Source organism: Nomia melanderi, chromosome 10, assembly GCF_051020985.1.
Source record: "Nomia melanderi isolate GNS246 chromosome 10, iyNomMela1, whole genome shotgun sequence".
Classification (NCBI taxonomy): domain Eukaryota; kingdom Metazoa; phylum Arthropoda; class Insecta; order Hymenoptera; family Halictidae; genus Nomia; species Nomia melanderi.
The window spans coordinates 11,943,227-11,970,698 of NC_135008.1; the positions used below are offsets into that span (position 1 = coordinate 11,943,227).

A 27,472-nucleotide genomic window follows, 5' to 3' on the forward strand; every position below is an offset into this window, starting at 1 on the left:
GTATTCCCGAAAGGCAGCGCACGAAACCCGCTCGTGTGTTTTCCAGCATGCTGCGAAATTGAGAAACTATAACCTGCTTGAAATTCAAGTGGTAAGCCACAATCATAAAGCTTGCAACTAGCAGAAGGAAAGTAAAGAAGGAACGGCTCCGTTAATATGTTTTCGACAATCGAATTGTTCAAGTAGGACTTGCATACCTATACAAAATGTGTTCGCAATGTTCGGAAAATAAATTCACAAAGCTCGATAGGTGTGATTTGAGAATTTGAAATTTCTTGTTGCTTGCTTCGCTAACCCTGCATGAGTCATCGTCAGAGTTTCATAGCTCGAAACGACGGAATAGATAGTCATCTTAATTGCCAGTACACATTAATATAATATAACATTGTATATGTACCCGAGTAGCATGAGGAATATTTCCATACGATGTTTCATTTTTAATAATATCGATTTGAGAGTTTAGCATCTACGAAATATGAGTGTACAGTAAAAACTTTAGGAAAAAGAATGATCCTATTAAAATAAACGCTACAAGCTACATTTTATGCAAGAAAATTAATAAATATTTATATTACAAGAATATACTAAAAATAATAAAAGCAGTCAAACTTTAACTAATTATTAATCCCCTAATGGAGGTACTGTTGGTTATGTTAAATAGAAATTGTATTCATAAATTAATAATATCCGACATTATATTTAGAGTATACTATTTGCGGTAATGATCATTTGGTCTTAATGACTATAGTATCTATAATGGTACTAATATATCTATATTAACATATATTGATAATTTATATGGGTCATTTTGACCCATTCGGTAGTTTTAATATTAATTGGCAATCATTCGCAAAAACAAAAATTCTGAAGTGAATTTGAATTTTCAGCGTCAATTTGACCCGTCCAGTAGTTTCAGTGTTAACACTTAGCCAATTGAACTAGGAGATCTCCTACTTTTTACAGCAATCCATTGGTTTTTATGTTCTTTATTCCTTCATTTGTTATTTAGTAAGTTATGAACTGGGGTTACTTGCAATTCATCAAACACCTTTCTTACTTTCATAAAACGAAGTTCCTAACCACATCAGTTGAATGAATTCAAAATAAATTTAATGCGAAAGATTATAGTTACAGTTCTTTTCAGGCAGTTGCCTAAGTATCTTGCCATTTTATGCGGAAAACGTATTAATACTCTTTTCACGCACTATCGAGCAGTAGTAGATAAATGTAACGTATTTTATTAACATTTTAAGTTGAAAGTAAGCGATAAATTCTTTTTACGAAAATATAATTGAAAATATTTCTATCATGCAATTAAAGATCCCGAACATATTGAATAATAATTGAACGAGTTGATTATTATTGGTATTAGTTGAAATCAGCAAAATGACCCGCATGTAGTGTGTTAAGAAACACCTGCTCGGACAGAAGATAGCCCAGTCCCGTCCGCCGTCTCGTATTTCATCCCTAACGCGGTTACCGCCGCGAATTTGCCCGGTCAATCAGTCGAAATTCCCACAGAGACGCTGACAACGACGCTCCGATCGATCCAAGGAAGCGGCGCTTTCACGTGCAGTTACATCCGCTTTGCCGCGACGTCCTAGACAACGTGAAAGACAAATGATGTCGGGGCGCAAGAGTTTTCTCGAGCGTGCAAGAAAAATACGCATTATTCGGGGCCCTCGTAGCACGTGCTCGCACGGAAATACACCCGTCGCCGCAGAGGAGATTCTGCCGGGTAGTTAAACCAACCACAGGAACTTCGAACCGCGATTGGCCGACAAAACGAATGCGTCGACAACGGACGACTAAACTTGGAAGAGAATTCTACGTGCGCCGCATTGTTCGCATCACGTCCAGCCGTGCAACCGGGATTTCTTCCGTTACGATCCTCTTGATACAGTGATGCGCCGCGCGGTGGCCTCTTTTCTCTAACATTCAGGATGCACCCCGCATTGAGATTCCTTAACCCTCTAAGGCGCGGTTTATATTTAAATTTCAAATCAGTAAAAATATTAAAATTGTAAGTTCCGACTCGGCTACTGTGTTCTCCGAGTCAAACATTCCTGAATGTTGCTAGAGGCTAACCCCTTATATATTTGCTATATACTTTTTTTCTAATCGTATATTTTAAGTTGCGTCAACCCAATTGGGTCATTGGCAATTTAAGTGATACAGATGGGTTATCTATGTATATGATTATATTGTGTATTGCTTGGTTTTGGATGATTGATTACATAAAATGTATTATTTTGATTTCTTTCAGGAATTTCAAAATATTAGAGCACGAGTGAACTGTTTGGGTTACTTCTTTAGGATCTTCCCTTATTTGATACTTTCTTCTTTCCCTTTATTTGGCGGTTTCAATCATTTTGGATTTTTAGTTTGTAGTTGTAGTCAGTGCACCATTAGTAAGGAGATTATTTCGAATAAAATGGTGGTATTATTACTTTTCCGATAGAAATACCGTCAAAGAAAGGATGTATATGTGGTTGCCTGTTACAGTTTGAACCCTTTGCACTCGGAAGTCTTTAACTAGAAATATTTAACATTTTCCAATAATTTATAGATATATTTTGAAATGAATTGAATGAGAGAATATACACAAGTTAAGAAACAAAGTTATTACACCAATATTTCACATTTTATGGATTATACGAAACTTAAAATTGTGTGGAAGACTATAATTTCGTGTATCAAATAAAATGATGACTGAATCACCTCTCGAGTGCAAAGAGTTAATATTCCGCCAGATATTGAAATTGTTTACTTGATTCGAAAGTACAATATTAGTATGCACAAAGTAGAGGGAAGCAAGGCTATTAATTGTTCATTGAGCAATATCATTACAAAGATATTTGCATATTGCAGTTATAAAAAATTATATCCTGTTATATATAACAGGAAATAGTATATGTATATACATCTATATACCAGTAATTTTTAGTATTAATTGGCATTGTCTTCTTTTCTCAAATGTAGCATTAAATTGAAGATTACTTATACAAGACCATTCAATCAACGTGGTACTATTGAAGAATAATTTACATGTGTACGGATACTTTTAGTTATCACTATTTTTGCCGAAGATGTGAAAAGATATCTTTTAAAGTTTTATCTTTATTTTCTAAATTTAATCATTCCTTCTTAATTGACTTCTCGATGTTTGCTATAATGAACATAAAATTAATACATATCGATAATTCATTATAAGAACAGTCGAGAAGTCAGTCAAGAAAAATTAATTAGACTCAGAAAACAATTTATACGCAGAATACTATAGAATATCATCTTGTACAGGGAATTCACGTTGAAATAATTCCGGTCAGCGAATTGATTTCGATGTTTGAGAAGACTCGGATGCTTGATATACGGACGTTCGCCTTTTGTTAATCGAAAAACGAAAAAACCCTGACACAGTTGGAGGAATTGGTTTTCGATAAAATGCTTCAATTCCTACGGATATTAAGGCAAGGAAATACGAAGGTCCGCAGGAATACTGTTGGTTAGCATGTAGCAATTGGATGGAATTGTGGAAACGCTGGCGTAATCGACTTCCTCTTATCAGTCCCAGAGAGAATTACCTCCTTCGACCTCTTGCTTTTGCTCAATCTTCCGCGAATTTCCCTGTAAAAGATGCACTATGAAACACGCTTCCGAATATATAACATAGCGTCGCTATTAGATGGTCCTGTTATACCTACAGTGCTGGTCAAAAGTTTGGAACCACTTGAGTGTTTGAGGACACATGTCAGAAATGATTTATATACAGAAATAAGTATATATACAGTATATAGTAACTGTGTTCCGTACCTAAAAACCCTCAACTAGTTTACTGCGTTTAACGAGTACACATATCATCTTAAGATTCTAAATGGTGCTAACTTTTTCAACAACAGACTATTTATTTTTTAGATAAACATGTTATTCTTTTTCGTGTGACTTTGATTTTTCATTAAAATATACCCTAGGTGCATGAGTCCTGCGTTTAACAAGTACACACTTCATTTCTTGATTTTATTGCGCGTAAGACTAGAGATTTTGCAAAGTAAATTTCGCAGTTAACAGGTTAAAAATGTCAGTATCCGTCAAATTGACGGATTCCGTAAACCCAGTGTTAATAATTTATTAGGGTTAAATTCCTCCTCAGTTATCGTGTATCCCGGTGGGCAGTAATCTAGTAATATACGCTTAAAAGGTATAAAACGCTTTAGTTCTTCGTTAGAATATATTAGACGTGCATTTGGGCTACATTTGACGAGTTTACACTTCGTTATTCAATTTTATTGTGCGCACAATATGAGATTTTACAAACTAAATTCCGCTCTTAACGGGTTAGGCCAGAAGGTCAAACGACTTACTTACTCCATGTACATCTCTGAAAGAAGATGATCGTCTGTACCGACCATAATGGTCATTAACGGAAGATCGCGTACAGATATACCGACCGCCTGCATGACCTTTAGTTTTATATGATCTTCAGTGTTATACGACCTTCCAAATCCACCGCCACTGGACATATTTTCAGGAACTTCCACATCCGCTATTTCCCGTTACATTGTAAATTCTGTTTGTTCTGAACCATGTGTATCCACCAAATTCCTGCTCTAGCAATTGTCCTTTCCATTTTTATTATTAAAAAGTTTTTATTTTCCAAACACCCTCTACAGTCAATAATTGCCCATTTTTTAAACCACACCTACAAGCGAATCTTGCTTAACACTCTGAATGCCGCACCATTTTAAAGCGCAGAATATGCGAAATGAGAAAAACACAATATTAAATTATTTAATTGAATTACGTTGTTATTATTACAGGTTTGTTTCGTTGAATCTCGCCGCATTAGGTAGCGCTATTTACAATATAGGAATATTTTCAAATAATCGTCACTTTAATTGAGGAAATTGCACTACTTGAATTTGGACGGAGGTCACCGGTGGCCCCCATGGCATTCAACGTGTTAATCATCTCCGTGACTATTACAAACAAATCTGTTTCGACATCCAACTACGTAACTTCGCCACGAATAGCCGAGTCTGTCTTGGGAAGTTTCAACTATTTGTAATTTAAACGAAACTTGCAACAATAAATGAAACTTGTTCTCCGGAGTCTACTGGCATCAGTTTACTTTGTTATTCCTAAACCCGGTCGTGATCAAAGTCCCGTAATTTGTGGACCGGTACGACACAATAAACTGGAACCACTTCAATTACTCTATACATAGAGATTTTAGTGAACAATGTTTCCGATAAAAGCGTATCAGTTCACCCTTCAGACTCGGCCCACATTATAATGTACACTGTTTTACTACTTCAATATCTGACAAAATATGAAAGCTATGACAGGCAACCATATATACACCTTCGCCCTGAGCCTATTTCTATCAGAAAAGTATCGTTGTTGTTAGATAAATAAATATAATTCTGTATAAATATCAGGTTTGAAGAGGTTAAAGGGGAATATGATTAAGTGTGGTTGATCTTTCAATAGATGTGTCTACATTTCATTATTATATATTACAAAAATTCTGAAGAAAATATTTTGTTACGAAATGAAAATTTTTTATTAACCGGCGTAATGGTCTCAAACCTTTGACCGGAAGTGTAGACCTAATTTCTGTCTCGATGTCAACTTGTCTATGGACACATTATTACCAGTCTGGCTCCTGTAACATATTCATGAACCATTTCTACATATTCATGTAACTTTAACCCCTTGCACCACATATAACCTCATTCACAACTCGGCTCGATAGAACTATTTTAGTATTGGTAATTCATTAAAAAAACAAAAGATTCCACGCTTGTCTCAGTCTATGTTTACTCTGAAGCACATCGATTAATAATATGAAGACAATACTTAATTTGGACTTAAAAGGATTCAGTGACATTTATATTTGTTAAATTATATTCAAAATATTCCCCACGAGTCTGACACGATATTCTAGGGCACAAAGGGTTAAATTGCATTAACCAGCGTCATCTGATACTTCAATACATTCTAGGAATGGCAGTTTCGATTTTAAGATATGAAGTTATGTGAATACTGAAATGACATTATTAGCTACTGTCGTTGTTATTATACTGTCATAAGGAATCAAAAAATGACATTTTTATAATGTCCTTAACCCTCTATTATTATTCAGATAATCAGGACGTTAGTATTTTATAACAGGAATAGGGAAAAAATTGGCATGCAGTTACTAAAAAAAAATTGTATGTAACTCAACGACAATATACATTAATTGTTAGTATTAAGTTATCAAAGAGTATAATTAATAATAGAAAGTTGTTTCAGGGGAAAATTATTCCAACGATAGAGCACTGAATTCTATAATGAAACAAAAATATTCTAATCGCATTTTGAAAAGTCAATGTACTCGATGAAGATAAATTTTGTGTACTTCATACGTGGAAAGATTAGTGGAAGAATTTTACGTAGAATTTTCATAACACGCTGTGAAATTATGCTTCCAGGATCGTCAGCGATAAATCATTGATTTATCGCAATAACACGCTCGAAACGCCCCCTATGCATGCAGCGTCTATGCTTCAAAGAGAATGCATAATTCATGCTTCGTAAACGGTATATAGAACACGATCCAGCAAAATTTAGCACGCATCTCTTTGGGCTTATCATTCTTTTTAAATATCTTTCAAATCACAATCAACATTCATCTAGTATGAGATCTGTTCAACATAGGGTTTCTAATACAACTTAACAATGTTTTCTGATCAAAGATTCATATCGTAATATGTCACGCAATATATGTTCTTAAAAACTACTTTACTGTATGGTCTCTTTTACTAGCAAATCAATTGAAATAAAGTTCTTATTAATTAAAATGAACTGTTAAATTAAAAAAAATTAAAATTAATTTTCCTTTCAAACTATATTTATAACTATATCTAAAATAAGGAAACTGATATCTCATGGTGAATAAATCATACTAAAATTTTCAAAATATGAATTTTGAAATTTGCGTTATTGTATTAGTTTCACTGCTTTGTTGCTCCTCTATTGTAATATGTAATGATTTCTATTTTCGTAGTATGTCACGCCTTGTAAACATTCACATATTTTGCATAATTTATCAAATTTAAATAATACCTATAATATTTTATTCGATACAACATATATGCAATAAAATATTTGCAAATATCTGCATTTTAGAATCAAATTGTTATATCTATAAACATTGTACCCGCATTCTCCAGTGTCTTGTATCCATAATCTCAGTTTCATAAAGAAATCCTCATCTATCTAGATACTTACATATAGCTGCAGTTAAGAAAGTTTCTATACATAAGATTCTTAGATATTTCCTCGAGTTCAACTCATTTCAACTTTCCGCATGAATGTTCACCAAAGTATCCAAGACATTTTCAATCGACGTTTGGAATCTCTCAGGACTATCAATGCGAATGTGTGGTCCTTGCGATGCAAACTCACAGAACAATTACCACAATACAATTCCCCAGTTCCTATGTTCTTTTTACGAATGAGTATATTTATTTATACAAATTTGTTTATATTGTTTATGCCCGCAATTATTAAATCTTTTTCAACCATGAAAAACAAGTAATCTCTTACAGTTTATCTCAATCAACTGAAGAATCCGACAATGGTTCTCCATTCTTTGTATCATAAAAGCATTCAAAACATATAACCTGTACAAATTGAATTTATTATTCATTTTGCGTTATGCAAACATTTCAATTATACGCTGAAACATCTTCAGCGGCGCCAGGTGAGATGAACTAAAATGAAACATTTCCTCCGACATCGTTACGTCATATCCGTTTATATTTTATTCTGCGATAATGTGGCCGTAAAGTTTATTACGAAGCTGAAATGGAACAAGACAGTCTTGCAAGGAAGCTTCATTAACCCAAAAATTCCTATTTCTTTTATACTTCTCTGGCGTGCAGAAGATCTCGATAAAAACATCGAATAACGTTCTTTCTCTCTGTTTTTTAATTATGCATAATGAAAATACCTTAACGATTAATGTACATTTTCCTGTTTTTTCTGATATTATGAAAAATCTTACATGGATTTCTGTGCTGTATACAATTCTGTAAAATGTTTCTTATGCAAAACGGTGAAGAAAGTTTTTTTTACTAAAATTGTTAATAATTTCATGCAACAATATCGTACAACGTGAAAAGTGTAAACCTTAGTAGTTAATAAGAGTTTATTAGTAAATCACATTTTGGCCTTGTAATCCCACGATTTCCGCGAGGAATATTGAAAATTATGAACCCTAATTTTTTTAATCAGGTTCCTATAATGCGGCTGTTATAAAACATGACAAATCGAACACGTTTAACAAGCGACTCCACTACACACTACTGTTATATTGTACATGCTCCAGTAATTGATTCACACGAACAAATGTAATGGTTTATGACCAGGTTCCATCGGCTTCTAACGCACTCATAAACGTAGCAAGAAATAAATAACGTTGCCATATCTGTTACTGCAGAAACATGTTCCATACTATAGAACTTGTGTTTCACACTTATCGTCGTCCGATCTTTTACCACCATTCGGTGAAAAACCCCAGCTAAATGGCAACCTAATTCATATGAGTTGGAAACACACTGTCTTTGAAATTTTTGAGCCATCGCAAAGCCACAGCAATTTCAAATGCGTCGAACCGAGTAGATGAAATATGTGTTAACTTCAGTTTTTGAATCTGAGAAAATATTATTGTTAAATAGCTTGATTGACTCTTAATTTTTTCAAATAAATTTCCTTCTTATAGGGTTCATAGTACCACGACACAACAGAAATTCTTTTGGTCATTGTCAAAAATTGCAATAGATTGTAGCCACGCCTACAATAATAAAGTAAAATACATTTTATAATGTCTATTTAATTTTCTATGTAAAGAGAAACTTAAAAAGTGAATGTATCGGTACTATTGCACCACATTGTTCTTTTTTGTTTTAAGGAATCAATCGATTTGAAATGAGTGACTCATATATTCCAAAAAATAAGTAAAGATAGAAACTAAATATTTATTGATTCGTTTCATTTGGCAGAAGTCTTAAATATTTGAAAGCGAAGGATCGATTTTAGTTTTTGTTCACAATCAGTGCACTGGTTGAAGTAAAGATCTTCACCTTTAAAAATTTATGTAAAATAAATGTATTTTACTTTTCAAAGAAAATCCGTGGTTGTTTCGTAGGCTCGTCGAAGCCGCAGATAATATTACAGTAAAATTGTGCATAGGTAAAAAGGTTGTATTTTTAATTGCAGATATATATTTTAGAAAACAGCAGTAATAATTATTGGAATTATAATTCTTATCTTTCTAAATGTTCATTAAACCTTCGTTTTTACAAATATTTATCTCTTCTATACTGGTGGAAATGTAAAACGCGGAAGAATTTCGTGGAGTATTAATTACGCGCTGGTTTAATTAAGTTATTGATTAATTTCAACGCTAGCTGTTGCTCGGTGGGTAAATCAACTTGCGGATGAATTCGCACAGCCCTGATAGTATGCGCAGTTATTAATCGCGTGCATTCAAGTGAGTTTTCAAGTACCATTCGCTCTGTGCGAATACACCGGCTATAAACGATCCCTTGTTTTTTTTCTATTGAGGTCCACTAGTTGTTTATGTAATCATTCTCTAAATGATTTAAAATCGATATATTTATAATGCGAATACTTTGTATAATGTTATACTTATCAGATAGTAAATATTTTAAAATTTCAATCTCTATGATGCTTGAGATTTATGTGAGAATAATGCGTATACATTTCGTTAATATCGAATAACAAGCGTCTGAAATGGCCACATTTATTACAAATATAATATATCGATTTTAAATATTTTTGTGGAACAGTGTACGTAGTTACGTAACATGAAACAGTTATTCTTTACATGCACCGTCTTAACGTACACATCATAAATATGGGTTTCGAAGTTTTTTTAATTTGTAATCCACTATAATATGTCGTACTGTTTCATTTACACTTTCAGTTTTGTTTATGTGTATTCGAACCTTCCTTATTGCATACAGTATTTTCTATACTGTATAAATCCGTTGTTTCTTTAAATTAACACTTAGCCAACTGAATGGAAAGATCTCCCAATTTCCCCTTAGCAATGTATTGCCATTAATTTTCTTTATTTTTTCTGTTTGTTATTTAGTAAGTCTTAAATTGGAAATATTTACAATTTATTAAATACCTTTCTCCCTTTTATAAAATATAATTAATGAAACAGGTTATAGTTTTTTTCAGGCAGTTGCCTAAATGTCAACTGACTTTTTTAATAAATGTTTCTAGTAATAAGATAATAACAAAGTAACTCTTATGGTTCCTTTCAGGAACAATGTGTATCCCTGTAATAATATAAGAAACACTTTAAAATACGACGCAGGTCACTTTTTCAGTGACTACTGGGTGTAGTCAGTATTCCATTGTGCCGAAATAGCACACCAAAGAGAGAATTGATATCGGTGGCATTTAAACTTCCTCGTAGATACAATTTTTATGACTCCCATAGTGAAATGGCATTTTCAGATTCTATTGTTGTGAGTTAACAACAGCCAGTGGCAATTCTCAGAAGCATTAAGTGCAGCACAAAAATTTTAATGCGCGCTATGTTCAGCGACTTTAATAACTATTTTAGAGATATACGAATGTTCTATAGTATCTACATTCTGTTCTAAACATACTATCGGTTACGTAAAATTTGAGAACTTTAAAATACAACATTTTTGTTTATTAAACAAAATGTGAAATGTTGTATAACGTAACATCATTTCTTTCATCAGTTAGAGAATGATGGGCAAAGTTAGAATATTTATATCTGTATATAGATACTACAAAATTTGTTAAACTGTGAAACATTTACTGGAACAGATGTAACATGAATTATACCAGTTTTAATAACTATTGAGGAAGTTATACCAATCTCAAAATATATGATCGAAAATTTAATTACAAAAATGGAAAAATGGACCAATATGTACGAATAAAAATAACAGCAATAAAAATGAAAATCTACAATAAGAATAATAAAGAACATACTATCCTTTCAATTTTATAATATATATATTTCGAAGAATCGACCAAAAAATGCATATTATGATTTTAAAATGGCCACTAGCTTTTCACAAGCCATGATCTTCGTAGAAGAAGATGATAATAGATTGTAAATATCTATGGTGTAGCATAAAATTAACTACTTTGTGAGAAGTATTGTGTAACGTAATCAAATTGCTTTCTCAGACAACAATTTTACAGCATCGGTGCAATACACTGGCACTCACATTGCCAACATAGCTTTAATAATTTAGAATTCTAATAATAAAATGGACAAAGGTGAATTTTTAGCTTGCAGTGTTTGAAGATTAAGTTCAGAGAGGTTAAATAGTAACAGTAACATAAATCTTGCATAGCGAAAGTGAAATTATAATGCGCATGGATAGTTCTTTGTTGTAGTAGTAACTTCACACCAAAAACGTAATAGGTTACTCAGAAGATCCTAGAGATAAGTTCTATGTAAAGAATTGGTAATATGCAAATAACAACATTCTAAGTTTCCAATATTTACAAATAAAACCAGTAAATAGTATGTTAAATGATTTATTTGGAAATATAGTATTCTAACTGAAAAATGTTCATTTTGTAGTTTTAGTTTCCATTTATACGAAGAACACCTTCTTTTCTATTATGTAAAGATCTTAAGGGCGTCGTGTATCCTATTTTTTCTTTGTTAGAAAGCAACCTGAAGTGAAAATGCAAGGAGTAATATGAAGCCACTTTGCAAGTGAATTTATCTTCATGGTTTGGCTAAATTCCAATGCCGAGAACTAACGATCGCAACTTCTGTTGGGGTTTCAATTCGTTCATGTATTGACCAATAAGCTCAGCAGGTGTAACACAAGAGATATAAATCTCTGTTGCGATCGATCGAGTACAGGAGCATGGTAACGCGAAAATAGGATAATATATCATAAATAAGTAAATTAATATAATATGTATATGGTAAATAATAAATAACAAATAAATGTATGTAATGAAATTATATATATTTATTAAATTAATATACAATAATATATAATAAATAAAATTCTTAATACTAATGCAAAGAATTGCTAATCGTCTGTCACTTTCAGAGCATCGTTTAATCTTATTTAGTGAATTTGGAATTACATGCAACAGGTGTTTAATAAAATTACAGACTTCGTACAACATATATTTTCATATTGACACGCATGCATATATTATTTGGAAACAGGTTACATTTCAAAATGTCTGCGTACAATCAATAAAAACTACGTAATATTAGAATTGTCTCATTCATCAGTTTCGCGAATTTTTTTCGCTCGATGTTTCGTTATTGCTCGAAAAGTAAGGACTTTGTTCAATTATTACAAAAACTTTGAACTGGTACCGAAATACATTAAGTAAAGTATGAATACTTTAAAAATTATAATTAGGTACGAAGAGCAATTTTGTTACAGATAATTGTTTGTATAAATAATTATTATTTAATTATTGTTTCATTTATATCACTTTCATAAACATTTTCCCAGGAGAAAGATAATACTTCTCTTATAAATTCAATAGCCCATTAACATTTTTTACTACTTTTTAATTATTATAATATAATTTGTATATTTAAGGCAACATTTTAATATAGCAAGTTTTCCTTATATTTGGAGAATACTATTTTATTGCTTTATAGATGAGGTGAAGGATACTAAATCACTGTCGATCGTCAAGAGTTAATATGGCCAATTCTCTAGCAGAAAATGTTACTTACATTTGATTTACTTTTGTTCTGTTGAATTTTAAAGTGAACTCACGAGGTGTACAATGATGAAAGAGAAACGACATCGTGTCTGTGACTTGTGTACGTGCAATGTGGTTCTATATGAATGACGAGAAACGTTGTAATGTATTTCGAAGATACGTGAACTCCACAGCTAGTAGGTCTCGCATTTTTTTCAATGACAACTTCCACAGTTCAATATCATCTATAAAACTGTCATTGTGTTCTTCCCTCAACATTTTTGTACAAGAGAAAGTTTTAGTCTAATAACACTAATCTTCAAAATTTAACACTGTTTTTGTCACCAAAAATTTAATGAATGATCTTGGTAGTGCTTTTGATGCTAAATCCAAAGCTTCAAATTTTTAAATTCGAACATTTGATACTTTCGAACCTTGTGCCTTCATTACAACCGATAATTGAACTCTCTTTCTCAAAACATTATTCTATGGACATTATTATTTATCATTATTATCAACATTTAAACATGTTTTTGTTATTACTTCCAATATTTCAATTTTAAACCAGCCATTTATATTGTCTTTTTCCTCTGTACAGTGAATACCGGAAGTTGATTAAATATATTTTCGTGTTAGCGGATATCTATTAAAATTACAATCAATATTATGAGTTTACAAATTGCCCAAAGAGTTGGACGAATTAATTTGCAATCATAGTATTATTAATTTAAAATAATATCTAAAGTGATCTTTAATAATATTTATCCAAAATGTTTCGAACCCTGCACCTAAAGGTGTTTCGTTTCCTTATAATATGAGGTCGCATTATCACTCGCAGTAATTAATGCGTTTGCATCAGACAGCCACCTGCACTAGAATACAATCTATGTGTTCGGCAATTATCTGAAAATCATAAGCCATGGAGACTAATTTCGTATTCATATGACGTGATATTTGCAAGATAAATCTACGTGCAATTTGATTTACACGTATGACATTATAAATCAGTAACTATATGTTTAATATAAAACTTCATCTACTTGAAGTAAATAACAAACTGCTATGGGAAAGGTTGTCGAGTACCTATAGTGACTGACATATTATGAACATATTGCACCTTACTAAAGAAATATTATTGGTTATGTTATAAATGTATAAATTATATAAGGAAACTGGAAATGTATCCGAATCCCGACTCCAAAAAACTTTTGAATCATAGTGCACTTGACGTTTACCTCTCAGGTAGTTAACACTAAACTCCGAGACTGGTCAAAATGATCCATGCTGATTTCTTCTTTCTGCAATTATTAAAAAGATAAGAGATGTTTCTCTGAGAAATTATTAAAGAAATTGATTTAACAATATTGAAACTGAATTCTTGAAGTTTCTACAGAAGAATTTCTAAAAGTCAATTTAACTGCTCAGTAGTTTTAGTGTTAAAGACACTTATCCCAATCGCATCATATGACGAGTTGTACTTGGATCAAGATTTTTACTACATAAATCATACTATCATGTAATCATATATAATCACATATAAGCATGTATAATCATATATAATCATATAATCGGATCAAAATGTATACTGGTTGTTTTTACATGATTGTTTAAAAATGTTATGAAGCTGCTAAGTACGCTATCCCACTACTAGGCTATTTAAATCAGATTCCACTGACACTTGCGAGGGTATTTAAACATGAAGCAAATCGGTTAAAGCCGGAACCTAATTGAGATTGGTATGCGAAGAAACACGAAGAGTGTTGCTCTCAACAAGATCATTACTGTCACCACATTTGCTTATCATCCGATCAGAAATAATGGATCGATTGCAAATTAATTCATTTGCCACAAAAAAAAAGAAATATTACAAACGTACGATTAATGAAATGACATTTTCAATTACTTATGACATTTTATCTGTGAGATTGTTCTGAGCTACAAGCATTCACGCCAAAAATACATCCTGTCATACCCTGGGGTGACGAACTGGAGCTCTGCGGCACCCTCCTTTACTTTCTTGCTTTGCTGATGTATAGGAGAATAGCCCCCTCCGTATCTCTACTTCATTGACCTATCGGTCTGTATTTGTCATCTTTCTGTGTCTCTTTTTATCAGACGTCAACTGTGGTACGAGTCATGTGTGTGTTACCTAGGTGTACGTATACGTGTATATGACAATGTCAGCTGAAACACAGTAAGGGTGGCCAGCCAACCGTCTAGTGAGAGAACCCACTAACTGGTAGTGAAGCATTTGCGGCTCCTAACACGGAAATTCGTTGCTTGGTCCTACTAAATACACAGAACATTTGATAATTCAGATTGTCTATTAGATATTTAAATTTCCAGTCATCGTGTTACGTTGGTTGCTGTAAAAGTTTCGAGATAGGATGACAAAAGCCAAGAATAAGTTTGTAGTAATGGTTTGGTTGTTTTTATAAAAACTATCAATATATTTTCCATTAAGTTCCGTCGGCATTTTCTAAACTTATAAATGCAAAGCTTTACGAAAATAACAAGTTAAATGATAGCGGATTCCTGAAACTTTTGCAGCAACATGCGTGTTAGCACCAGGTTTACGGAATGCACTAGTTTAACGCATAGTGAATTTTGTAGACATTATTTGGTAAATGTACACGCCGATTTTGATTCATCTAATTAGACGAATTTGCGCCCTAATTATCTGTTTTTAAACAGTTAATTGCTTGTGACGAGTATACACACCATCTTAAAGCTTCAAATAATACAAATTTGTTCAACGAAGAATTCTTTATTTTTTCAGATGAACGTTTAATTCTTCTTTATTTTGTTTCGGTTTTCCATTAAAATATATCCTAGGTGCACTCGCTCTGCATTTGACAGGTACACGCTTCATTTTTTGATTTTCTCGCTCACAAAAGGACAGATTTTTAAAACTAAATTCCACAGCTAACAAATTAAATAGCTAATTTAGACGATTTAAATGACTGAACATTAAATTTTCTAGAAAGAATAGAATAAACTGTACAATAAATGCCTGCAAACCTAATGTTAATCTGAAATAATAAATATTAGCTGTTTGGTTATTTAAAATGATTCAAGCTCTCCATCTGAAAATATGAAGAAAATATTACCTCACTGCAATATAAGGTGTTGTTTCTAAAATTAGACGACTCAGCATATGTATGCAATATTACATTTTTTAATGTAACAGAGGGGCGTAATCCAAATACTCAAATAAAGATGCTTTTTACAGTAATTTATTATGAATTTATTATCTTGGTACACTGTTTTATAATAAATAATTGCAAATAGAGGTAATCTGTCTAATGTTCCTTTTAAAGCCTACCTTTACAAAGAATTGATTTGAACGCCGTATTTTCGATTATTTTATCCAAATGCTATGATATACTAGGTGTTATGTAACTGATGGTACATCTAGATGGAGGTTGAATCTATGTCAAAGGATATGTCGAAAATATAGAATAAAAGTTTTTCATTTGATACTTCGTTTTCGAAAAAATCGACTTTAAAACTATATTGGGTATATACACGTATACTCGACCAAGTCTCAACTAAACAGATATCATTGTACTTAGATTGTCCTTATGCATGAAAACCACTGTCGTATTTGTAAACATCATCGGTGTTATCATTTTTTTTCTATTGCTGTTGCTTTACTTCTACACTCGTCGAATAAAGTATAAAAATAATCAGAAAATAAATATTAAAATAATATAAAACTATTAAGAACGATTATTAACACGGACAAGGATAATCTACATATCCGTTGAATTGAGACTTGGTCGAGTATACCTGTATATACCGAAAATAGTTTTAAAGTCGATTTTTTCGAAAACGAAGTCTCAAATGAAAAATTTTTATTCTATATATTCGACATATCTTTTGACATAGATTCAGTCCCTATCCAGTTGTACCATAAGTAACGTACATAAGTATTCGCAAATTCGCAGTATACTAAACGATATAATAGAAAACAAGATTTTTATACTCTTTTTTAAATACATTGTAATTCTTAACAAGATACACGTTCGCGTTTGAGACACGTAAATATACATAAATAATCATTATTTATATATTAGATAGATTGACCGTTCATTAATTTATTCCTCGCACTATAACACCGTGTTAGACTCGCAATGGAAATTTCAAGCCGAATTAGACAAATCTAAGTGTTATTTATTTTTCTCGAACACTAATTATATATTACATTTCTAATATCACCAATCGTTAGCTTTCAGAGTACGCGCAAATATAGATTAAATGTTCTTTTCTTTTTCTAGTAAACGATAACGACAAAGTGGTTTCATCAAGCATACTTGTGAAAAGAATCATATGACACGAACTTAACGTTAAATTAATATCATATAAATTTAACAGTAGGAGGAACACAAATATTGGGAATTTTTTACCTTTATAACCGGAACAATGAAATAGCCGCTAATAATAAAACCGAGATCAGAGAGAATCCGACTGTACTCGCTCCGCTGACTAAAACTACAGATGCGTATCTTGGGAGAGTGAAAGAATCCAAGTTTACGATCGCACTGGAAAATAAAGATTAAATGATTATTAAACATGATATTATGTTACAAATTGAAAGTTAAGCATCAAATATCCGTTCGATTTTTCGGGTAAAACAAGTTTTATTTCTTTGTAATACAGATCTAGCGAATAAACCGATTCAGGGACTATTTACGTATTCTAAAGAAACCGAGGTTATTGTAATCAAGAGCAGTGCAAACATTGTTGATTAGTTCATTGAATGGTCAACTCTGAACGCCCTTATTTCATTTGTAACGTAATACAAAGCTTTCAACACTTTTTTTTAACCGCTCTCGACGAAAATGAAAGTTATTTTTTTGTCAGGATAAAAAATTACAATTACAAGGATTTGCTTGAATAGACTCTGTTCTGTACAGTTCTGTAATGTGTGTAATAGGCTTACATAATTAAATAACGGGCAGTTATGAATAACACGTTTCATTCCAGACCATGTCTCGCTTAAAACAAATGAAATGCGCGCTGGTCGCGGGCACGTCGATCTGCCATACAATGTATGTGAATATCTTACGGTAATAATTTTATTTACTTACTTCGCTGCCACTGAAGAACCTACGCTGCTCAATTTCACTTCCGTGTGTTTTTTCTTCAATAAATCCGATAGTTTTACATTAACGCTGTCGTTCTTGAAGTTTAACAACAGTGTAACTATTTCGTCGCTCGCACTGCGCCTGACGGCTAATACATCGTTATCCAGTACATCCGTGTGTACATCACCCTCTTTCAACGCGTTCGACGACTTTCGCAATGCCACCAAACTGGTGTAAACTTTGTAATGAGAATTAGCGTCTTCCTTTTCCTTCTTCAAATTTAGGGTTAAATAATTACTGTGTACGGGAAGCCACGTGCTATTGCCGCTAGTGAAACCTGTCATGAAAACACGGATATTAGTGATGATAAAACAGTTATTGGCTTGTTAAATAATAACCAAATATCAAGGTTCAAGTGAGCAATTTATAAGATTTTATCACGCGAATCGGTGATTATTAACTGTTATTAACAATTTGTAACTATTAACGGTAAATGCAATAATTTTCAATATGTCGAGTTTGAATACGTATCCTAATTATCTGTTTTCAAAGGTCTAATTTCGGTGATCCATGTCAGTGAACATTTATTTTGTGGAAAGAATAGAATAAAGTGTAAATAAATGTTTACAAATCTGGTGTCAAACGCAATGCCTAGGTCTTACGAATGCATTACTGATGTTGTACAAATATCATCATATTTCTTAACCCTTCGTATTCCAGTACTGCCCGCATGCAGATTGAAAAGTGTTTATTTTATCACGAAATCACTGTGTTTAATTTAACCCTTTGTTTTATCCCCCAAATTATTTCACTAAAAGTAACAAAAATAAAATCTTTTTTTCATATTTTAACGATTTTCAAAGGAAAAACATAACAACCCAAGTGTCATCCTGCTTGTCAATAAATCACTTATCCACATATCACTAAACAATTGATACTCTCATATATGTACAACAAATTGTCATAGAAAATGCTCGGCCTTGTTAACGATAAAGACTGTACTATTCATAATTGAGTACAAGAGCAATTTAGACAAGATCAAACTTGTTTGCGTATTGTAGGCTAAATAATAATTCGAGTTCAATGAAAAATGTTATCTCCATTTAAATGAAGCGTCAATGGAATTCGAAATAATATTTGCTCATTTGCAAATGTTAGAATCGTGAAAGCTATGCAAGCCACTGGAAAACATGATCTTCTCTGAATGTCAATGAAAGTTTCTGTATTTAGAAGATTAATAATATTTTAATATTTATATGCATATTTATACAGTTCTTGTTTTTTTTCAATCCATTCAATTTTACAGAAACATCTTACACTCTCTTTCACAGAATAGAATAAAATTTTAAACGAATTTCTGCTCACCTGCAAGTGAACTGTCATCCCATTGCATCGGTGTACGACAACCGTCACGGAAATCAGAGAAAGTGAAGTTTGTATTATCTTGCATGCCAATTTCTTCGCCATAATAAGTCACAGCCACGCCAGGTAAAATCATGCTCAACATTATCATATGTTCTCCTTTCCCAGGATAACGGGACTCAACACGATTTCTATCGTGATTACCCATCTATGGAAACACGTATATTAACCTATTAACTGTGGAATTTAGTCTCGAAAATCTCTTATTGTGCGCGCAATAAAATGAAAAAATGAAGTGTGTACTCGTCAAACGTAGGGATAATACACCTCAAGTGTATTCTAACGAAAAGCTAAAGCAAAATGAAGGAGAATTACAGTTTTATCTGAAAAATTAAATAATTCGTTGTTGAAAAAATAAGTATGATTTTGAGTTTTAAGATAACGTGTATACTCGTAGAAAACAGTTAATTGACGTTAATCTAATATTGAAGAACTAGTGAAATAATGAAATAAGAGTTAGAGTATGCGAACGCCAATTTTGTTGTTGTATACTGACAGAACAATTTTTGCAAAAACATCGCATCGTATAATAATGATAGAACGATGTTCAAACATTTCTTTTAACAGTTTAAAGATGTTTTATTTGAAAATAGAAAGTAAGGATCTTATTTTTATCATTTCATGATATATCGCTGGCGACGTAAATATCAGGTAGATGTTGAAAACATCTTTTCACTTTCTTCATAAATAATTCAGAATCCGAAGTTTTCATCGTGTTTAAACATTTTATTTTGTTGGTAACTGGTTCAAAACGTATCGTAAATATTTTCGAAATTTGTAGCGTAGATTTAGATGTTCCGTGTCTTTCCGAAATAATTTACTATAGTTTAATGTAAAATGAAAATGTTTCTTCCCGCATTTTTCTCGAAATAGGAACAGCTTTTATTTCAGCTGAAATAATTTTTACGCCGATGTGATTAGATACGGTAATTCAGAGAGAGGTGGCCCAGTTTTTTTCAATAGAACCGATGCATCACAAATATTATTAATACCTAACAAAAAATGAAATATCTTTATGTAAATAAATATACCTATATAAGAAGAATAAGTAAATAGATCTCTATACAAGATACAGTGTACCACTGGAAGAAATTGAAAATTTTTAACAGTTTTAATGAGTTTGAGCCATTTCACCCGGAATTACTCTATCTAAGTTATTAATATACACGTACTGATATTTACGTACCACCCAATTCGCTGTAGAACCTGCTGGCATGCCACTTATCCAATCATCCGCAATCTCCTTGAAACGTGTGATATTGGAATTGGCATTTGCTTCAGTGATATATTTGAAATTGAACGGAATGTGAGACCCAAAGTTGTAATACTTTAATGTATTATTTAGGTTGGTGTACGCCTCTGTCATCAGTATCTATATCATATCATTAAACGTCTGTCATTCTTAACATCATGAATATTTATACGACACTATTAACACGTTGAACGCTGCACGATTTCGTAAAGCGAAATACACACAATGAAAAAATGTAATATTAAATCATTTGATCGAGTTGCGTTATTATTATTGCAAGCTCATCTAGCTGAATGTCACCGCATTATGTAGCATTATTTATGATATAGACGTGTTTCTAAATAATTGTCGTTTAATTGAGTGAACTATAGTAATTCGATTTGGTTGGAGATCATCGGTGACCCTCATGGCATTCAATGTGTTAATAAAATTTGTATTAAAATCTAATTACAAGCTTTATATTAACATTCCAAGATTGTACGAACAAAAACTTTAGCCGAGTGTTGAATGTGTTTAACGATATTTCAAAATGTTCGTTACTTCAATGAATTCTTTCATCTTCAATTGAATTTAATAAGAAATAATTCTACTTGGTAAGAGAATAATTAGGGTATCCGTTTAGAGGGAAGAAGGTTCTCTTTGTGCTCACAATTTCATCCCGGTTATTTTGGTTCGCGTATTCATCAACGTAGTCTCGCCAGCTCTTTATCAACTCGTAGGTTTGTGGTTGATCTTTCGTTAGAATATGACTTAAATAATTGTGTTCATCGGGCTTAGCAGTGGGATGATTACTTATAGGTTCATCTTGTGTTATATTGTTCTCAAAGATATGCGGTACCGCGTCGATACGGAATCCGTCCATTCCTCTATTCAGCCAATACCTGATCACCTCCTACAACAGAAAGTAACACCGTGAATCAACTATACCAGTTATTCGATCCCAAAAATTGTCGAGGGTATTAAATCGTTTATGAAATCTGCGAAAAAGACTGCAAGCCTCACCATGAAAACTTCAATTTACAATATGAATAAAGTTCAAATTAAAATGTTTAACTCTTTAACGGCAGTATAGTTTTTCACCCTCGTAGCTGACAATATGAACCTTTTATGGTCAGGTTTGATCTTTTATTATCGTGAATATTGTAAAAATCTGAAAGTATTCTAACACATTAGTCAAACGTTCATATAATTTTCGAATGAAAATCAAACATTTTGGTGAAGTCACGAAGAAATAAGATTTTCGACAACCCTTTAACGGTCCATATTTCTGGCTGAGGATTATATTTAGTGTCATTTTCACAACAATACCGCCAAAACATATTTGCAGATAAGACTTTTTATGCGACGTAGCCAATTGTAATTGATTTGTTGTTTATAAACAAACACAATAATTAATTAAATGCTTGCCCTACTGTTTTAAAATCACAGAAATCTTACTTATGTAACAATTTCATTTAATTACTTGAAAAGTTAGTTTATTTTGTAAAAGAATAGATATCATGATTGGTTTCTTTATCATCGATCAAGTGTTCAAGTTGCAACTAATCAAAGTAATTCAGAGGAAATTCAATTCCATATGCGGTTTCATTGTTGCCTCCTTTTTTTTATAATAACATAGGATGACTATACCATTGCAAGCAATAATGGTAAAAAGTTCCTTTTCTCCGTAAATAAAAGTTCTCCGTAAATAAAATGAATGAAATTTATAAATTTAAATAAAACCATACCTTCATTTCCCTTTGTACGTCTGGATTATTGTAATTCAAATCGGGTTGTTGCGAGTAGAATTGATGATAATAATACTGTTTTCTGTCTTGGTCGTATGTCCATCCACTCTTGCCAAACACACTGAGCCAATTATTGGGCAAACACTTTGCATCATTCGTATCAGCACACTTTCCATCGTGCCACACATAATAATCAGAATATTTTCCCTTCTTTCTTCTACTCATTTGAAACCAGTAATGTAGGTCGGATGTATGATTAGGGACGAGATCCAGAATAACCTGGAAACCAAGGAAAAACCATTTTCGTAAAAACCTGTTTTTCTCGAATCCAAATTTATTGAAACTGTTGCCACGATGTCTCCAGTTTTTGACGCAAAATTCATAGAGGACTTTCAGCATATATGCCGCTATGATCCAACCTTCAATTTTTAAATTCCAACAATTCTTTCTTATTTTTTTTTAGCGCGATGAAGAACAATAAATAACGGAAGATTTGACATTCAAGCTTTAAAGTGTTGCCATCTTTTTAATCGTCAAAGTACTTGTTCCTCTGTGGTTCAGTCTATAGACGTTCATACAACAGGGTGCTTTTTAATTTTTTTGTCTCAAGTTAGCAGGAACTTAAAATCATGGCAACAGTCGAAAACTTTTCTTAAAAGTAACAGCACAACATAACTTATGTAATTTTACTTATTTAAAAAAAATAATATGTGTATTCAAATACCTATAAACATATTATCCAAAACCAAATGCAAAAAGTTTCACTTTTCAAAAAAATCTTAAATATTACTTGAAAAACAGCATTCAAAACTAGAATACCCCCATAAATTCCGTGTTCTTTTTCCACAAGATATGACTACGTTCGAACACGTAACTCTGACATCGGAATAGTTAACTTCCTTTACAGGAATATTATGAACGATAACAAGGGGATAAATTACACGTCGAAAATGTGCTAACGTTTGCATATTTAAGATTGTAAACAGACTAATTCAAACCATTATAGACACAACGATGACGTTAGTTATAATTACCCTCTGAGTAATGGATTGAACGCTTACTTTTCATTCGAAGTATGCAACAAACATGGAACATAATAACATTTATAATTGCTCAATGCGTAATAAATATGTAACACTAGAACTACCGAGCATTTAATACAACTAATATGTGATCTCTATAAAGATTGTAACAATTGATTATTTTCAGTTTCTTCAGACATTCGTTATAACGTTCACGTGAAACTATTCGTTTTCAAGATCATTTCGAATATTCTTTGCTTTTAAGATATCAATAATTGCGGAAGAAAAAATCGAAATCAGTAACTTTGATTGATACGGTAGTTCTTGTGTTAATACGCGTATTGTGTAACTGTTACCTTTAAGCCAAGGTCATGCGCTTTCTTCAGTAGGTCATCCAAATCGGATAGTGTACCAAATGTCGGATCGACATCCTTGAAATCTGCTATGTCATAACCCATGTCTACCATAGGACTTCGATTAATTGGCGAAAGCCAAATTGCTCCTATTCCAGCATCTTTAAAGTGGTCCAATTTACTTATTATACCTGTTACGAATGAAAATGGTTATAGATCAATGAAAAGCAATCATTTAGAGAAATAATTTAAAATAAAACAATTGTTTAAATTCGTAATTTACAATACTACATAACAAAATGACAGAAATTTGTAATAATTTTTAAACACTCTTGCAATATACTACGTTTAAGCTTGCATTTTCTACATTGCAGAGATGTACGCAATCATGTGGATTATACAGTGTATCTCAATTGGTCGCATTTGGCGATTTATTTCTACAGAAATAATTCTTTAAATTTTTTAAATATCTGTACTTTCGAATTACAGAAGTAACATTAGAAGTCCCTTATTTATTGAAAATTAAAATTCTGCTGTGCTAAGAGAAGGAAATTTTCTAGTATTAGTAATGACACAGAATTTTTGAGCTTTTTCACAACTGTATCTGCAACAACTTACTGATAGTTGATAGATAGAGATTTCAAGGTATTATCGATTACAGTGTGGCGATAATAGAAACGGAAGTATAGAGCAGTTCTTTAAAATATATTAAACGATATATGTATTGATAAGGAATGGATTTTTAAAGACACTGCACTAGAAAGTAGATTTGTTCATCCAAAGAGCAAATATATTAATGAATGATCACACATCCATCATGTTTCAGTATATTGTATTTTTATACTTGTCTCCACTTAAATGAATTTGGATTTTTTTATACGAAGTACATGGTCTTATACCAAATAAAAAATAAAGTAGATAATTTTAAACATATGGTTATAACTGTTACGGCGTAACAATGGTTCCGTTGCGGAACAAGATGGTCTCATCATGATTTCGTATGGGCCTGGTTTATGACACGGGTGAGAACGTTAGAGCGTTAAGAGCAGTAAGCCAGAGCTTACAGCTCGTAATAATGGTCGGATTTGCAATTGCCGCCTAATTCGAAAATACTAGTCATAGACCAGGCAAATTTTTACGCAACGGCAAGGATCACTCGCGCGCATGGGCACTTGCACATAGGCCCAAGGTAGCGGGACCTTCCGCCGTTGGCAGATTGCTTTTTCCAAAAAACTCAGCAGCCTCTTGCACCCACTCCCGCGATTGTTCCCCTTCCATGCATTGCAGAAGGGGACGAATTGCATTACCTCGGGGGTGCAAGAGCGCCGAGAAAGTCAGTACTAAACTCAACGATGTAGAATACGAATCGTCAAGAAATCAGTTTCGACTCGCGCAAAATCATAAGCCGCTTGATTATTAACAACAATCATAACTGCTCTTATTATGAAAGTGAAGTGAAATTCATAGTCATGCTCGACGATTTTCAACATCCATTGTATATTCTATAACCAGTAGCCGTTAATTCAGTGAGTGGGGCGTAGCATACACAGAAAGTTTTCTTTCAACAATCAAATAAATTATTGTTCACGCCAAAACAATAATATCATGGTTGTATATTACTTTAAAAAATTCAAACAACTTAAACAAATTTGTCATGTTAATATAAATATTATATTGTACACAATGCACATTTTTCTGTTATAGGTAAGTCGGCAATTCATAGAAACAACTGTTAACGCATCTCTACGTAAGTGACTCTTCGAGTAATTAATGATCGAATGACGTACTCGTTTCCTTGAATCGGATCGTTAACACTAGATTTACGGACATTTATTGTACAGTTTATTCTATTGTTCCTAGAAACATTGATATTCGTTCATTTACATCTTCGAAACTAGAGGTTCAAAAATAAACGATTACGATACATATTCTTGTAATTGCTTCAATCGAAATCCACATAAACATTCACGAATAAATAATGTTTATGAAATTCAATATGCGTCTGATTGACGCGTTCCGTAAATTTAGTGTTAATACTGCTATTCACTACGTAGATGAATATTTTTGATACATAGGGCATCTCAAATAGATCAATCATTTAAAATTCTCGAACTGTTAAAGTTTTTGAATATACTCAACTCCTCACGTTAGGATGTATTCTGAAAATAAATTTTCAAGTCAACCTGTCATTAATTCCTTCCGTGAATTAAAAACATACGAAAATAATTGTTTTAACTACTGCATGTTATGTAATTCGCGTCAAAGAAAGGAAGTAGGATGTTAGATGAGTAATTATATCTATGCTTATTATCAGACTGCGTGTAATTCCATTCTGTAGAAATAGAAAAATGTCAAGAATTATTTCGTAAAAAATGTATTCCACTTCAATCGAATCCGTATCCTTTATTTGTAAGAATATAGAGCTGGAAAGTTATTCTGAAGTCAACACTAAACATTTATTTCATAACCCACTGGACAAAAATATTTTATTTAAATATAAAAAATAAACGTCTGCAAAATGTGTATGTGCATGAAAAGCGATGTAATTATCTAAAAAATGACTTTATAAACCTAAAGAAATATTATATGACTATTAACACCCGTTTAGACCTTGTTGTATATTGAAGTCATTTGCAAGTTATTACTCGTAACAATTATCAGTTTCTTTACAAATTTATCTATTTCTTCTGGGAAGGATCGCATGCTAGCAGGATTCATATTTCACCTACTCTTTCTACAAATCTATGAAATATTGCCAGTCGCTAATGAAAATTCTCTCACTTAACCACTCGCCAGTTGATATAATACTTTATCTACCGCGAACTTATTAATCGGCTTTCCGATTGCGAGTGCTTAACGATCGGTAACCTACTGAAATTACGTTGATTTAAAAATAAAAAAGAAATCAGAACGACATTACGAGCTCTCCATAGATTGAAGTTATCTTATAAATAATGCGGTTTCTTATATTTCTTTTATTTTAAAAAGACACAGTACTTTTTTTTTTTTTATTTTAACCCCTTGCCCTATGATTTCTTTCTAAACTGTGATTGATCGAACTACTTAGCTATTAATAATTTATTGAAAATAAGAGAAAATCTTATGTTTATTCTATATGAACGTGTGCTCTAAGGTATAGTAATTGATAACAGAGGAATAAAATGGAATTTACATTCAAACAAATTGCATAATATTGATGTTTATTAAATTTTATTTGAAATCTTCACCACGAGTCTGACACAATATTATAGGGCAAGGGGTTAAAGTTACAAATCTGCACAAGTGAAAGCGTACACTCCTACGCAATGACGTAAACCGTATTGGTAGTTGATGAGTGGTCGCCTCGATTGAGATCAGTAGATGAAGTGTTCAGTGATCACTTTTGCAAAAGGGGTGAGAAAATGAGACAATATTTCGAGCACAGCTAAAGATGTATGTTTTTACACCTAATTGATAACACCTAGTTTGTACACCTAATTTACACGTAAGTAATTTTATTAATTTCATACCTTTCAAATCTCCAACACCATCGCCGTCAGAATCCTTGAAACTCCGTGGGTATATTTGATAGAATACCATGTTCTTCCACCATCCTTTGTTGCGGATTTCGGCGGCCGCTAGGGTAAGCACCGCCAACAATATGATAACAATGTGATCGGTACTCTTCATGATTCGAATTGCACGGGACGGAATCGCGCGGCCTATTTATAAGCAGCGCAAGACGGTAAAAAAGAACAGACACTCTCTGGCGGTTATCATTCGAGCACAGGATAAGTTAACATCAATTCTATCATGCAATGAGATCGGCTGCCGATGAAAACATTCGATTCGAAATGAACATATC

At 32.5% G+C, this 27,472-nt stretch overlaps 2 protein-coding genes across 12 annotated transcripts in view; one reads left to right on the plus strand and one right to left on the minus strand.

The window, feature by feature from the left end:
* Positions 1-27,472, plus strand: part of LOC116428679 (dual specificity calcium/calmodulin-dependent 3',5'-cyclic nucleotide phosphodiesterase 1) — a 307,261-nt gene that overhangs the window by 192,055 nt on the left and 87,734 nt on the right. The gene's annotated exons all lie outside the window — the stretch shown is intronic.
* Positions 15,983-27,329, minus strand: AGLU2 (alpha glucosidase 2). Its single transcript, XM_031980653.2, has 8 exons — positions 27,138-27,329; positions 23,632-23,819; positions 22,254-22,532; positions 21,176-21,418; positions 20,461-20,646; positions 19,218-19,422; positions 17,856-18,189; positions 15,983-17,306 (listed from the first exon to the last, which is right to left on the minus strand). Exons 1-8 carry the CDS (start codon positions 27,295-27,297, stop codon positions 17,174-17,176), a joined length of 1,728 nt encoding a protein of 575 aa, XP_031836513.2. The 5' UTR covers positions 27,298-27,329; the 3' UTR covers positions 15,983-17,173.